General features: G+C 41.9%; 1 protein-coding gene across 1 annotated transcript; it reads left to right on the top strand.

Annotated features, from left to right (window-relative positions):
* The first annotated feature begins 2,577 nt into the window (after nt 1-2,577).
* On the top strand, nt 2,578-12,615 carry LOC124276511. Its single transcript, XM_046712142.1, has 2 exons — nt 2,578-3,427; nt 11,830-12,615. The coding sequence occupies exons 1-2, from the start codon at nt 3,201-3,203 to the stop codon at nt 12,443-12,445; spliced, it is 843 nt and encodes a 280-aa protein (XP_046568098.1). The 5' UTR covers nt 2,578-3,200; the 3' UTR covers nt 12,446-12,615.
* Nucleotides 12,616-17,478: the final 4,863 nt, after the last annotated feature.

Raw genomic sequence — 17,478 nt, 5'->3', positions numbered from 1 at the left:
CCGTTCCATTTCAAATTACGTTTGCATCTATAACAATATATCAAGAAATGGTAGAACCTTTGTTACTACACTTGCTATTCTTGCATTAAGTCACATGCTCATGGTCTCAAGTCGTAAACCTCATATAGTTAAGATTGAACTCTTGGTAAATCAAATTCTCTTATAAGCATCTTGACATAAAACTAGCAGGTTTTACCAAGTTTACCTAGGTATTAACCGGATACATTATACTCCATGTCAACGTCTTGAGAGTTCCGGTAAGTGTTGCTTCACTGATTTATAACGGGAGTTCGAGTAGGGAACTGTCTCTGGAGGGTCTGAGTCAAACTCGGTCTACATTCCGCTGTGTTTTTAGTTATCCCGTAAAAACGACCGACCTCCTCAGAGGGTTAACGCTTGCCTCAAGAGGCAGTTAATCTGTTACTCGATGGATATACTGGTTCGTTAAGCTATATTGATCTTAAACATATCTGCGACTGTTCTTTATGAGGCAATTCCTGTTGCCTGTATTCATTCCCGTGAAGTCAATATTGTGTCAGGACAAATTGTAGTTTGGTAGCTACATGCACACCGGTCGAGTGATAAATAGGTTTGTTTTGCTTACGACAGCCAGTGTAAGAAGTACATTTAGTGTGAATAATTCAACGTCTTTTCACCCTTGCATATATGAACAGACACGTATATTGAGGAGCAAATATGGACGTACAGACTTCACATTAGCGGTTTGCTTGTATGGGTTGATAAATTGGTCCCTGTTATTATCAGGTGGTAGCAAGTCAATAAGGGATTGATTGTGATCAATTGTCAATGCCCTATGATCCCAGTGGTCATATTACAATTTACTAGATTTATCGGACCCGTTGACCCACCGTATGAAGTGGCTTTCTGCGCGCCGTGATGTCAAGTCATGACTCCGATGAAAGCAGACGACAATTTGATTGTGATAGTTTTCAGCAAGGTGAATTAATAACTGCTGCCAGAATGTTATTGCGGTGTTGAAACCGTGGTCAAACAGAGTTACGAGGGTGATTGTGGATTTGGATTGTGGTATGAGCAGACGACAATGTTTTCGTCATGATGAGAAACAGCTGCCTTGATTATAGGAGGCATGAAGTAATATACAACTGTGTGCTATTCTGTGTGCGGTCTCCTACAGTAGAAGATGACTTCTATTGGACATGACAGGTTTGAATATATTCCGCTCAGCTCTTGTTCTTGAAACGAGCAGAGACGACGTTTGTGACAAGTCTTGAAACGGAGATACGAAAACATGAAATTGTTTTGAGCATTGGAGCACAAACACTGTACGTCTTTTTAAACCTGGCTGCAATCATCTCCACAAGGGACGCCGTATAAAGATAACAACTTGCTATTGATTTTCTTACCAATTATTTTCAACTCCGGATACATTTAACAGGTGTAATAATGTTCGTAATGTGGTTGTGAAGAAAGCATCAAGAAAAAAACTTCAGTGATTCCAAAAGCCTTTGAATATGTTTTGTTCACTGATGAAACTAATGTTTTGTGCATTAGAGAAAGCAGACGGCATTCAGATTGATATTCGTTTTGGAGACCGGTATAATTTGACAGTCGTTGTATAAACACAGAAACAACAACCGAGTCAGATTTCCATGTCCGGAAAGAGAGACGACATTGTGCCTGGAATGGTCATTGTTCCAGATTGAGCCACGACTGGCATTAGGGATAACGAACAGCGTTACGGAGACGTCAGCAGTTTGACACCCCTGTTTACGGCGAGTCTTACGATTGGGGATTTACGGATATCGAGGATTTATGTCCCTGATATTTACCAATACAATATTCTTGATACTAATACCTGTAAGAGACCCTCACCCGGACAACACTGCTAGCCAGGCAATGAAAACACGTTATTGTAAAGGACAATTTACGTGATTTTCACTTTGGAAGACAATTTGTCAGTGTGGACACCCTTACGACAGACATCGTCCCCCGAGCTGCGGAAAATGTGTGTTGTGTACTTGATCACATAGATATGCAAAGGATATGCCTCGGAGACAAACCTCGGGATAACAGACGGTAATAATGACAAAATCTCACAGGACAGCCTCGTAACGACTTTTGGAAAGTAAAGATTTTGTGATAATGCGTTCGCTCTTTCATAGTTATAAATGGAGATGAAGATATTTCTGTCTTTCCTAACGATATGGGAACAGTGCGGGACGTTTCCATTGTGGCTCTTGAACGTGGCGCACTCAGTACAAGGGTGCCCTGAGCAGACGACAATTATGTTCAGACTGCTCTACGAGAATACACTGTACCTGCTGCGTGATTCAGATCTGATCTAACCAACGCCTGCAGTTTCCATTAGATAAGAGTGCCAATTAACAGTTTCAAACAGATTTGACAGAGCGGAAATTGAATTTCTCGAAACCCAGAAGCACAATTGCCACATTTACATTGGTGTTGTAAGTAGTGCTGATCTAATATTCCATATATACGCTATCTGTGTTTATTGCCTGGGTCTCATCACTCGTATTCCCTGGTTCGTGATAAACGGCAATCATTCATATCTCCTCGCGTGGGTTTTATTGACAGATCATTCGGAGTATCTCCTTGAATTATTTCTTGCCAATTGAGCGATCATTGTCTGGAGTGAACTTCATTTGCCCGGCTATTGGAAGACATTGTACTTGGCTAAATACAAACACTTGTGTCTACAGCCATCGCGGCAGGTCCTGGTGTGACTGGGTTGTAATTATTTCACCCAAACAATGGGACAAAGGAGTTTGTTAAAGTTTCACATACTTTCTGATATTGGTGTGCAGCGCTTTGTACCGCCTGTGTGATTTAGCGATAAACACAATACTTGCCTTTGAAGACTGTGTTGACAGTATGAAAAACAGTATTAATCATGCAAAGATAATCGTTGCAAGCACAGCGACGCCATCTTGGTCAAAGTGTTCCAGGAGAGTTAGAGATGACGTTTCTGAAAACAACCCGTGTACCTAAAATGATACGATTTTTCTTCCGAGGATGCACCGTTTCAGCATGTATTCAACATCTTGTCAACATGCGAAGCATACTGTTAGTGTCGACATTGTGATTACGGTATGCAGTATTTGACGCCATACAGGATATTCAAGAAAACCTGACTGTTTATAACAGAATCTCAACGCCTAGCTCTCATCGTTTCACTTCACATTCAATTTGAGATTGTCATGGATGGCGATAAAAGCAGAAAACATTTCCATCCGATGACGTCAGCGCGTTGTCCCCCTTTGGATGGGAACACGGTTGAAAGTTGGTCCACGTCCCGGGACCTTGACCAAATGATAACCAAGCAAAGTGAAGTGTCGTCTGCTTACTTGCAAAGACTAGAAAGAGATCGGAATCGCCTTCAAGAAGTTCAATTCAAAAGTATGCAGAACATTCCATACGGCATCAGGTAATGTTAATCAGAGTCATTCATATGTTTGTTTGATAAAACTGATACTATCATATGATTTTATAGTAAGATTGATATGTATTTTATGTAATCGTATGCATGGCGTATGTTCGAGAGCCGACGTTTTCATTTTGTGGTCAACAACGTTTGATAATACGATGATTCTGTGTTAAAATTGCTAAGAAAAAATGGGCTATACGGTAGCCTAGTGGTTAAAGCGTTCGAAGACCAGGTTCGATTCCCCAGTGCGGGAAGCCCATTTCTGGTGCCATCCGCCTTGATATAGCTGGAATATTGCTAAAACCGACGTAAAGCCATACTCATTGACTTTAGAAAAGGCTACCAAATGAGTGAGTGAGTAAGGTTATACGTCACCTTTACTCTACCCCACAGCTCCGACTTCCAAATAGATAGGGGGTCAGGCTCGGAGATGGTTAATGATGGGCCATCGTTGCCCGGCGAATTGTAGTTGTCAATACAAGTCACTGATTGGTCAGTTTACTGTTAAATATTTGAATATTGTTTAGTGTGGAGTTAAACAACAAACAAATCAAATCAAAATTGAAACGAAAATTTATTAACCCAGACCACGTTAGTACAGAAACTCACAGAACGTTGGGAATGTCTACATCAAGTTAAAAGTGAGTGAGTGAGTATGGTTTTACGCCGCTTTTAGCAATATTCCAGCAATATCATGGCGGGGTACACCAGAAATGGGCTTCACACATTGTACCCATGTGGGGAATCGAACCCGGGTCTTCTGCATGACGAGCCAACGCTTTCACCACTGGGTTACCCACCGCCCCTAAAGTTAAAAGGGATACTTTTAAATAGATTAGTAAATCCAAACGTTTGTCACAGCTGGCGCTTAACCAGGGAAAGCATCATCGGAATTAACAGCATCTCACTGTAATCTGCTTACAGACCTAGCATATATGGTGTAAGGACGCTGATTGTCATTTAACTTAGTTTTACAACAAGAGGGTACGATGGGGTAGCTAAATTAGTAAATCTGGAAGCCAAGGTTCGAATCCTCTCGTGGGTACAATGGGTAAACCTCATTTCTAGCGTCCCCAGGAGTGATATTACTGGAATGTGTGGCGTACCTCACCCAACCGGACTTACTCACTCACATAAGAGAGACAAGCCAACTTACTCACTTAAAGGTCACATGCAACGTAAAACACAACTTTGCAGATTCTGATACCTTTCGGTATGGACTTACCGAAACAAATCATCAAAAATGCAAATTCAACTTATAAAGTTGAAAAATAACGCGATGAGAAAAAACGCGCGAAATCGGAGTTCAAACGTTTCACTAATTTTCCCCAGACTTTTCTGGGGAATACGGGTTTCAACAGCTAGGCTGCGCTCTTAGCACGTGCGCTGTGAAATAGGTTCGCGCAACTTGGAAGCGGGCTGTCTGGTGAATACTCGGTGAAGGCTTTGGCTTTTCTAATGTTTGTTGATATCTCACAGGCGCGAGCTTTTTATATGTTATGACAGTAAATTAACTGTTTATATAATTTCATATATCTATTTCACCACACGTTCTTCTTACCGAGTCACTTTCTCATTTCGATACTTAAAAGCAATGTCATTATTTAGCGTTGACAGAATTTCTAACTGTGATATAGATATGTCGTTGTCACAGACAAAACTCAATGTCTTGTTTTATTGACACCTGTGTGTCTGCCTGCCTGTCTGCTAATGGCAATATTCAATACACAGCTGCTATCACTGACCACATGCAATTAAAACTTAACACCAATCAGGCTATACACCATAAACAAAATGCATTGATTTATGGCCCGAGTTCGGCCTCTGTCACATTATGTAATTACACAGACAGGCAGGTGTGATACTTGAACACATGACATGTTATGATGTCTGTTGATGGCAAAATGTTTTACACAAAAAATGAGCATGTATTTACAAAACCCAACATCTCTATATATACACACACAATGACCCGTGAGGGCATCTGCAAATGAACCAGCCGTTACACTTGAGTGCACACCCACCCGCTCTGACTGGGTTCGGTATCCCGGCTGCTTCGTTTCTTGGGAAGTAAACCGAAGTACACAATATTGCACTTTTGATTTGCGATTATACGCTTATAATTTTGTTTATATGTTTTTTCATAACCAGCAATGTATATTATATGCCATGAATAAGTGACAATTGTGTTTTAATTATGTTTGATTTTTTGGTTGAGACAACTCAGCTTATTCACTCACTTAAGAGAGACAAGCCAGCTTACCCACTTAAGAGAGACAACCAAACTTACTTAAGAGAGACAAACTCCACGGTCTGGTTCCTACGGGGAAAAGTGCATGATATACATTAAACCTGCCAGGGTGCCGTTGCAGAAATCGATCTTAGAGGTAAGGTGACCGTAACTCCGATACCTTAACACTGGATTACGGAAATCGTAGAGCAAGGTAGTTTTGTACCAACGACACCCAGGAATGCCAATCTGCTTGATCCTACTCGACCTTTAAACCCGATCATGTTCACGGTTTCAACGCACTTGGGTACACTCGGATTGTTCCGCTGCACATGTAAAACATGGGACAGGAAGGGAATACATGGCGATATTGCTTGAATTCACTGTAATCATTGCAACGTCAGATTGCGCCGCACAAAGTAGTTCTATGACGAAGACGTTTTCGAAAACATTCTATTTTGGATGTTAATGTTGAAAGGGAACATTAGCCAAGGATATCCAAGGTTTCCACCTTTGTTGGTTGTGCCCAGGATGAAAGGTTCTTTTATACCATCAATAAACTTCCGGGGTAAATTGCCTAAGATTATTGATGTGTCTTGTCAGGGTTTGACAATTCACGAGCCGGAGTGAACGTCTTGTAGCTCAAATATGGCTGATCTGATGACCAAAAGCACTAATCTCTCAAAGTCGCTATTACGTACCACATATGTTTTTATTCATCGTGTCACTTCATAGCCTTGCCGGAAATTGTCGACTTCTCGATTCGGCGTGACATTATTTCAATTCTAGGCATCGTTTTGTATGATTTGAACCTTAAAAAGAATAAATGTCACGGTTTAACAACCTTTGGCATGCAAACACCAATAGATGTAACATATTTACAACCACCGATACGGCCAGTGTCTATCGTTACGTGCACAATGATATATTTACCCTGCTCGTCCCAAAAATAGAAACAGATATAAAACGGACATCGTAATTGATTATTCAATATCGGACACGAGAGACAGTCTGATTGCGTGCTATATCATTCTGCCCAATCCGGGGCGAGTATCTAAGCCTCCAGTGTGAGGTCTCGCCACTAGGCCAGCATTAGAGATCTCGTTGGTCTTGATGATTGACGTGTTGTGTCAGGTGATAATACAGTTGCTCATAGCACCTGGTGGCAGACGACATCCCGGGCTCACATTCACCGCGGGTCAGACGACATTGTGGGCTCTATTGGGAACGTACTAAAACTGTAGTGAACAAAGAGGGGAGAATGCGATACACATTTCCACATGTTTTAGATTCATCCAAATACATCACTCACTCACACTCTCTGTCTCCCTCTGATCACTGGATTGTCGGATCCAGACTCGATTATTTAGAGACCGCCTCTATATAGCTGGAATATTGCTGAGTGCGGCGTATAAGCCCAAACTCACTCACTCACTCTCTGTCTCTCTCACTCACTCACTCACTCACCCACCTACCCACCCACCCACCCACTTACTCAGTTGTAATTACCAGTGCCACCAGTACTACTATCAATTCAGCGCAGGAATGTCTGATACGGGATAGAATAGGTCTTCAGCAACCCATGCTTGCCATAAAAGGCGACTATGCTTGTCGTAAGAGGCGACTAACGGGATCGGGTGGTCAGGCTCGCTAGCTTGGTTGACACATGTCGTCGGTTCCCAATCGCGCAGATCGGTGCTCATGCTGTTGATCACTGGATTGTCTGGCCCAGAGTCGATTGTTTACAGACCGCCTCCATATAGCTGGAATATTGCTGAGTGCGGCGTAAAACTAAACTCATTCACTCACTGGCATATAGCCGAGTGCATACACAGACACGCCCACGCACACACCCCGCTGTTCTCGCTACCACTCGCGCTGTGGTCACAACCACAGCCCACAGCTCCACTGCGGCTAACAACTACATTTCCTGATTAGTATGAAATTTACTCTTACCCACACAAAGTTATCACACGTATGTACAACAACCTGTAATTTAATCTGTGAAAATAGGACCATAAATATAGCCCAGCTGGTTAAACTGGGATCTCCCTGAATCCCATTTCATGCATGTCCTAAGCAGCTTTTACATACACCCAGACAGCCAGAGGGAATTCGTGATAATTGGCTGAGATTGTCTCGGCCTCGCGACACCATTGTTCAAACGCCTGCCCAAGGCAACTTTCCTTACATAACAGAAATTCAATGAGCTTTGTCGGAACTTTCCGTGATGTGTAATAAAACACGATGACATGTGTTGGCGCCCTCTTTCAACGTAAATACCAATTACGATGTTCTTAACGATATCCAGGCTACTGGTTGATGGGACCGATATACATTCAAGGCTATGTAACGGCACGGGCCCTTATCAGATTTGTATATGCACAGTTAGAATCTCCTGAACACCTGAGCTGTATATTTATTCAGCAGAGCCATACCTGTAACAGTACATCTGTGGCATTTGAAAGGTAAGTACTGTCATGGGTGCGAATTGGTTCTCGAATGCGCTTGGGTCTGTGTTGACATCGTGTGAAGTGGAAAAGTTTTAAAGGTAAACAGTATTACATTCAGCGCATGGCTGACATTTTAGTGGCTAATGTTTCGTAATGGTTGTGTTTTGTTTGGGATGCATTCCACTAACAGACTGCGAGCTCTATTGTTTATTTGAGAAGCTGTACATATGGTGTGATGATGACTCCCGTCCCTTATACCGATAAAACACAAAGTACCGTTGAAAGATTTGCGGTGATAGTGTTTAGATAGACATGTGAATGTGTTTCCGTCTATCTCCTGATTGTCTAGTTTGTTTGCATGTTGCCGTGTGCTTTCAGGAGAACTGCGCATTGTCAAATAAATACTTTTTTTCTTATTTTATGCAATTTCAGTGCCTGGCGGGGTTCGGAATGGGCGGGGTAGCCTAATGGTTAAAGCGTCCGTTCGTTAAAGCGCTCCATTCATATTACTTTCATTGCTCTTCTATGTCATCGTATCCCAATTCCCTAGATCGGTGCCTATGCTGTTGATTACTGGACAGTGTGTTCCAGACTCGATATTATGTTCAGTGAGTGAGTGAGTGAGTTGAGTTTCACGCCGCACTCAGCAATTTTCCAGCTATTTGGCGGCGGTCTGTAAATAATCGAGTCTGGACCAGACAATCCAGTAATCAACAGCATAAGCATCTATCTGCGCAATTGGGAACCGATGACATGTGTCAACCAAGTCAGCGAGCCTGACCACCTGATCCCGTTAGTCGCCTCTTACGACAAGCATGGGTTACTGAAGGCCAATATTCTACCCCGGACCTTGACGGGTCCGATTATGTTCAGAGCGTCCCCATATAGCTGGAATATTACTGACAGCGACGATCAACAACAACCAAACAACAGTCACTGCTCTTTTGCCTCTTTCCGCCTTATGGAATTTGTTTCGTCGCATATTAGAAGCATATTTTTGTCTTTCGCTGAAGTTTTTCATGTCTTCCTCGCAGCGGGCGTTGCCCAGATGTCTCCCCTTGCCGGGGCAGGATCTACAAACAAGTTGGGACACCCAAGTAGGAAGAAATAAACTATATGAATTGAAGCCAACAATTGGTTATACCTACTTGGGTTGTCAGTCAAGACGTGATGAGGTAGTTCTACGACGATGTCGTATTGGCCACAGTCGGTTTACACATGACTATCTGCTGAGAACGGATGGGGATGGACCTCCCATGTGTGTCTCTTGCGATGAAGTGTTCACCATCAAAATATATTCTGCTTGACTGTGTGGACTTTTCGACTGCAAGGGATTCACATTATGATGCGAGAAATCTGAAAGATCTGTTTTACCGCGTGAGCGGGCATCTCATTGTCAGCTACCTGAGGGAAGTTGACCTGTACCATAGATTGTAACCATGTAATGTGAATGACGGATTCCTTGTTTTTGAATTAGTACTGTGGCGGTTTCTGTTTGTAAATACTAATGGATTGAATATATTTGTTTATAAAATAAAACTCATTTGGACTGTGTACTTGAAATATCCATGAATACAGACTTGTTCTCGTCACTGTATGGCTGGAATAATGCCGATGTGACGCAAAGCCAAACTCAACACTAAACTCAACAGTAAAATGGCAAATAATTTCGCCTCACGTTTACTTGATGTGAGTGCAGTACGGACAGGAATTTGTTGAAGCCATGTGCCTAATAAACATGCAAACAGTGGAGGATATTCAACAAAAGGGTATCAGAACTATTGATATGTTATATACTTAATGTGATACACAGTTTAACAATGTGACATGGACATCTGACTGATATTTGCATATAAGCCGTTGAACGTCAGAGCACCGTAGAAACCATGAAAGCCACACTTATTCAAATCGCATGGATCCGCCTCTATTTCCAAGACAATCAGGGCGGTGGGGTAGCCTAGTGGTTAAAGCGTTCGCTCGTCACGAAGACCCGGGTTCGATTCCCCACATGGGTATTATGTGTAAAGCCCATTCCTGGTGTCCCCCGCCGTGATGTTGCTGTTGCACAAAGCGACCGAAGCTTGAAAGTGGTCGTAAATCCCTTCTCTTAACATAGGCTTACATGGCTGTTGTCTTCCACACGTCTTTCCGCATCCATATTACTCTATTACATCGCAGGTTCTCTCAAACCTCACTTCGATTATGAATATAATGTGAAGCCCCGTTAAATGAACGTGATTCTTCGCTTAGCAAGTATTGCACTAATGGTCTTCTGTTGGGATTACACTTTCCCGTTGTTGGTCTTCTTGAGTGAAATACAGCGTGTGTTTACAATGGTCGTATCGTATAGATTGCTTTATGTACTAATGCTGGCTTTAAAGTTCTAAGCACTGAAATACCATACCGATGGTTTACACTGTTTGTTGTCTAACGTCAAACCCACTCAGCAATTTTTCAGTAACATGACGGCGGTCTGTAAATCGAGTCTGGACCATACGATGCAGTGATTTACATCTTGAGCATCAATCTACCCATTTAGGATACGATGTCATGTGTCAACCACGTCAGAGAGCCTGACCACACGGTCCTGTTAGTCGCCTCGTACGCCGAGCATCCCAGTGTCCGAAAAAAAACATTCTTGACGATATAACAACGGTACAGATAAAACACTCACATATATCCTGTCTATATTAAACTATAAAACATAGGGCTGTAACGATGCATCGATGCATTGTAATTGTTGAGTCTCCGATAGCAATTAATCGATGGTAGAAACGAAAAATTATCGATGCATGGATAGTATGTGTGGCTATCGATAGTTTAGTAATTGACTTCCGTTGATAAAGCGCAGCGCAAAATACAGGATGTTTGGATGCAGACTTGCAGCTTCATTGAGTTTATGTTTTAACTGTTTACTTCATCTGGGTTTCAAGTTTCTTGTCACTCATTAGAAGAGACTGAAACTACCTCAAATTGTTTTTATTTCATAAAAACTATACATTCATTTGGGAAATGACATCAAATGAGACAATTCAAGGAGAAAAAAACTATTGCAATAGTATTGCAATAGTGGGTCGCAATAGACTATCGCTATCGCAATAGTACGTTGTAATAGACTATCGCTACCGCAATAGTTGTTTCCCCCCTCAATAGTCACCCCTAATAAAACATGTTTGTTTCTGATTAAATACAACGTGATGGTACCATTGCTTGTTTATCCCCACCTGGCCAGTAATATCGCCTATGTAATACCATGTATTATTCCCAGTCTGAATGTGCGATTACAGTAATCCTAATCCGATCATTATCGGAGCCGTGCCTAAGGTAAAGACCCGCGTAAAGCTAATACATGTTATAATATTTCCTACACAAACATGTGATAGGCCCCTTGTTAAATACATTTACATAAATACACCATAATTGTATGCTTTGTCGCGAAACACCATATTAGGTTCACTCGACACGATAATGACAAATTACATACTCTAGGCGAAAAGCTTGTTTGTTATACTGAACTAGTTCACTTGGGTATGGAAACTGTCAGAATGAATCAAATATTCTCCTTAATCCTTCACTTCAACATAAAATGTTTCGATTCACGTGCTTCGTATTATCCACAACATGACGGAGAAATAATTTCAGTTCATTTCTGTACAAATATATATGTTCAGTTATTGAGTAATGTTGAACAAAATAGATTATTCCAATTTTCTTTTCAGAGAAATGATCAGCTCTCCTGATACAAACCAGGGCGTGGCGATCCGGAGATGGGTAGCTCTTCCAAGAACCTCCCCACGTCAGACGAAGAAGACCCATACCCCTCAGACTGACCCTAAAGGAGTTCACCCAGAAGCCACACCAAGACGTACACAACCATCCCATCGTGAAACTGTTGTGTCGACCCCTCGTAATGGTCTTCGCCATTCCGTGCCCAACACTGCCAGAGATTCTGTCAACGATGACGAAGTATTTGGTGTCACCAACGTCCCCTTCAAATGTCCTTCTTTGTCGAGTTCCAGGAAGAAGAACTGTTGCATTCCTTCCCGACTGGACTCTCAGATCGCTCTGAGGAAAGCTATGAGGTCGCAGATAGAGCAACAGAGGAGCTCTGCTCTAACAAACCATGTCCAATTTGTGACTTCAAATACTCTGAATGGGACCCGACTGACTCCACCAAAGGGCCTAGTGAGGCCAGGAAGGGTGAATGATACACACTCATTTCATAGACCGATGGCAGATGGAAACTTGGAACTGTTGGCAATATTGTCAGTGCAAGAACATAACATTCCTATGGCCGTGGACGAGGAGTTGTCCTTGAATGATACATATGACTAAACAAAATAGGGCCAAGTCACAGAAAGTCGACAAATGCCTTTTTATACGCTTTAATGTATTTCCACCTCGTTTTGAAAAACTCTTTGAGACTGACATTACATGAGATGTTACAACAGGACAATTTCTTCACGAGTTGACAACAGGATGATATCAATATACAGTGATAGTTTCCTTGTTCTGTGTTAAGTTACTTAGTATATCTTGAAAATAATGTATCAATGAAATTATTACATTACTGAAATTTGGTATTGAAGAAGAGTGAGTTAAAACTTTAAGTCACATCGGCATTATTGCAGCCATATCGTGACTAAAACTAGTTCTAAGTTCATGATAAATACATATAATTTATAAAACCCTGTCAGTCTAAGTAAACCTAGGCTCGGTATTATTCGTTACACTGCTATACTGAGTCTAACAAAACCTAGTAGAAGGTCGCGTCAGCTACAGTAATCCTAATCCAAATGAAATTGTAACCTGAGCCGTGTCTACTGTATCGCTTTACGCTGACATCATATACTCTCCCAAAAAAGAAACGCATATAGGAATTTCAACTGTATTTTTATGTTTATTTTGAAACATCTTGTAGGCTTTATGAATCAATGAAATATAGCGAAATTGCACACTGGGAATGCAGACTTATCCGTCTTTGGCACCAACTCGAGGCAAGTCAGTTTGAGTGTCACATGGAGACGTGTGATGGCGCTGAAGTCAATACCTCGTGTGACCACCGTGGGCATCCAGAACTGCACGGCATCGCCTCGGCATCGAACGAATAAGTCTCAGAATCTCGTGTTGCCCAATCGCAGCCCACTCTGCCTGTAGTGCCTGTGCGAGTTGCTGAAGTGTCTGGGGCTGAGGGTTACGGCGTCGCACCCGTCTGTCCAGGGCATCCCACAGATGTTCGATCGGGTTGAAGTCCGGTGATCTTGAGGGCCAGGGGAGCACATTGATGTTGTGGTTCTGGAGGAAGTCTCTAGTGTGACGTGCTGTGTGGGGCCTGGCATTGTCCTGTTGAAACAACTCCCTCTGGCGATCAATGATTGGAAGGAGGTGTTGGCGTAGGATTTCGTCACAGTACCATTGAGCTGTCGGGTTGCCCTGGATCATCACCAAATCACTTCTCCTACGGCAGGTGATCGCTCCCCACATCATAACACTGCCCCGGCCGAATCTGTTTACCTGGGGAACGCAAGCGTCGGCGAAACGTTCACGTCGACGTCTGTACACCCGCATTCTTCCATCGCGTCGTTCCAATAGAAATCGTGATTCATCACTGAACCAGATTCTACGCCAATTCGGTAGATTCCAGGCCTGAACGTTGGTGCACCATTGAACTCGATGTCGACGATGTTGTTGTCGAAGCACAGGTCCAAAATAAGGTCTGCTGGCACGTAAACCAGCCTCTCTCAACCTGTTCCTGACGGTCCGTTCAGAAAGCCTCCTCAATCCGGGTATTTGTCGAGCGGTACTGGTCGCCGTAGCTGTTCGATGACGCAGGTGATGTACCCGGATGTAGCGATCCTGCGCCGCAGTGGTCGCTCGAGGTCGCCCACTACGAGGGGCATCTGCTACCGCATTCTGCCGGCGATATCTCTCCCAGAGCCGTGAAATGGTGCTTTAGTGAACATTCATGCGTCGGGCAACTGCACGTTGAGACTGGCCAGCTTCAAGCAAACCAATGGCGATATGACGGTTGGCTTCACTTAGACGTTGCATTTTGCGTTCGTCAACAATATTCCAAATACAGTGAATAATGGACAGACAGCGATCACCTTTTATACCCATCAATGAGACTATCTGATCCCCAACTTTCACGTACATTGCATGTGAATTGTGTATTTTGTGACACTACACGCCGAAATTGAAAATCATGCTGTTAAATACGGGTATTTTGCGGATGGTGCGTTTTGTTGTGATGTTTCAAAACATAAACACCATAGGACTCATAAACAGAGCAAAACCTTTTTTTAAAATGAATCACGTTTTAATTCATTGCTACATGAAATTGCTATTTTCATGATGCGTTTCTTTTTTTTGGGAGAGTATATTACGGACACACATCAGTGTACTTGTCTCCCTGTTTATGATTTTCAAAATCATTTGAAATTTGGTACGATGAACAAAGGACACAGTACTATTGATGTGCAGCTTCTTTATTACAGTGAGCGAGTTTAGTTTTACGCCGCACTCAGCAATATTCCAGCTATATGGCGGCTTCTTTATTACAACGAGTGCGACGTTTTGGTGTAGATATGAACAATTCCTTCTAGAAAGTGATCACATGCAACATATGTTATGTTTGGACATTACACTTTATCAGTAAAGTACAGATTCTAGTACTTTTGTTATGCTGAGTCCCATCATAGTGAGGCACCTAATCGACAGACCACAAAGTCAGCCATCTAACCCACTCAGCCCCCGCAGCTTCCAAAAAAATGGAAATCGGACGTCTAATAGTGTAAACTGACAGTGCTTCCAAGGCCGAAGATTGGTATAAATGAATGAACTGTAACATGTACTTTACTGAGAAAGTGTAATCCCAAATATAACATATGTTAGAGATACTGTCATCATTTTATCAAGCATGTGAAGTACAGAATTGTGAAGTAGAAAGGCTATATACATGTGGAGAGTTGACGGTTTATACAAGGTTAAATGTTGGCAGATTGACGTTTACACAACAGTAAGTGAGTTACAGTTTAACGTCACCTCGGCAATAGTTCAGCCATATAGTAGTGAGTGAGTAAGTTTAGTTTTACGCCGCACTCAGCAATATTCCAGCTATATGGCGGCGGTCACTACATAGTCGAGTTTGGACCAGACAATCCAGGGATCAACAGCATGAGCATCGATACGATGACATGCAGTCATATAGTAACGAGAAAGGTTTTGCATACATAATAAATACAAGTTGATAATAGACCAGTCATCAAAGGACTGTAAAATAACTAGAGTATCACAGATGACGTTTAAAACTAGCATGTAAATCTAAAACTATTTTACTTAAGAAGACAATACAATATACAACAGGCTATAGTTCGCGACCAACTGATGGTAGATCACCACACAAGGAACCGAGGGGACTTGCAGTGATTTGCTACCTTTACACAACAGATAATGTTGCTAATTACAATAACTAAATGTTACAAAAGAAATCCACGAACGCAGATAGGGATTGCAAACACATGAATCTCGGAGAGTGAGTGAGTGAGTTTAGTTTTACGCCGCACCCAGAAATACTCCAGCTATATGGCGGCGGTCTGTAAATAATCGAGTCTGGATCAGACAATCCAGTGATCAACAGCATGAGCATCGATCTGCGCAATTGGGAACCGATGACATGTGTCAACCAAGTCAGCGAGCCTGACCACCCGATCCCGTTAGTCGCCTCTTACGACAAGCATAGTCGCCTTTTGTGGCAAGCATGGGTTGCTGAAAACCTATTCTACCCCGGATCTTCACGGGTCGAATCTCGGAGAAATATTCGATCGTGTTGAAGTTGTCCCTGTACTTGACACTTCTGTTCTTAAATTAAATTTCTTCGTTGGATAGTCAATAGTCGTTGTCGCTTGTCCTACTGTTGACTGTATTTGTGCCGGACAGATACCCCGTGCAATGTCTCCTGTACCCACCCCTTCACTGTTGTGGTGTTGCTACTGTAACCATGTAACTAGTGAGTGGAATAAAATGAAAAAGATATAAAGAAATAAAAATATATATACACATCCGTCACACAGACAGGGAGTGAGTTTAGTTTTTCTCCGCTTTTAGCAATATTCCAGCAATATCACAGTAGGGGACACCAGAAATGGGCTTCACACATTGGAATCGAACCCGGGTCTTAGGCGTGACGAGCGAACGCTTTAACCACTAGGCTACCCCACCGCCCCAGTATGATAAGTGCTGGACAAGGTACAACACACTGCGATGGGAGAGGTTAGAGCCGCTATATCTGTCATTATTCATGATATTGTACAGGTATTGTTTGTATGATGGAGGGAAGAGCGCTAACGAGGATCATTTATTATTTTTCTGATTTTGTGTACCCAGTCAATAACTAAAATATCATTGTGAATCTATAGGTGCGTACCCACATTATAGCCAACAGCCATTGCATAGGCTATGTTGGAAGTGTGAATTGGTTATACGTCAATAAAAAACTTTCACGTGATATCAACATTAATGTGAACACATTTAGTAAAGCTTTGAGTGTATGTTATAAAAGCATGATAGTTTCCTAATGCATCATTGGCAGTAGGCTACTGGGTTGTTAAAAAATTCAAAACTACCTAATGTTCTGACGTCGGAAATAATATGGCATATTTAAATGTTTGTACGTTTGGCGTCAGTGGCACAACACTGAGATGTAATGGTTAGCTTATTGAACAACATGGCATTATCCAACATTATATACATCATAGATATCTTATTGCCGATTCCTGTCGTTTCCTGGAAAATGGTCTCCTTGCATTAGTTTTCCTGCAGCTTAAAAACATCTTAAAACAAGTGGCCATGTTTTCTAAAAGGACACATACATTTATGTTAAGGGGGCTTTTGGCATTCAAATACAACAATAACAAGAACTGAATAACAATAACAGGCATCGTGATTGGCTAATGTATTGAAAGGAATAGTTCCGAACAACATGTATCTGTACATATTGCTAAAGTAATATTGATATTGACCCCCTGTCTAGTGTCTTTTCAGTCATGTGTTCTCTCATAACTTTGTAATATATTGTATCCACATTAAGGTGATCACAATTTGCAACTGAATGTAGGGTCATCAAGGTTACCCATTTCTTTGTCGTAATTGTTTTTAGACAGATTCAAAACTTCCAAATATAAGTCCACATACTGTATATCTTCTTAATCTTTCTTTCTAGAAATGCCTCTGGTTAATTTGGGGTTGGGACATTTTGGCAAGAAGTAAACATACCCATGGTGACCGAATTCGAATGTATTTTTGTCTATTGATCAATTTTCTTGATTCTTCATGTATTATGATACGTTCACGTTATCGCGAATATCAGG

Source organism: Haliotis rubra, unplaced genomic scaffold, assembly GCF_003918875.1.
Source record: "Haliotis rubra isolate DU_JTF1 unplaced genomic scaffold, ASM391887v1 Scf21, whole genome shotgun sequence".
NCBI lineage: Eukaryota > Metazoa > Mollusca > Gastropoda > Lepetellida > Haliotidae > Haliotis > Haliotis rubra.
This window is presented reverse-complemented; position numbering and strand designations above follow the sequence as displayed.

Bases quoted from the DNA above. Each gene is read 5' to 3' on its own strand.
- LOC124276511 (XM_046712142.1), top strand. From the start codon at position 3,201: ATGGATGGCGATAAAAGCAGAAAACATTTCCATCCGATGACGTCAGCG. The intron at 3,428-11,829 runs GTAATGTTAATC...TTTTCTTTTCAG, and splicing joins AACATTCCATACGGCATCAG to AGAAATGATCAGCTCTCCTG.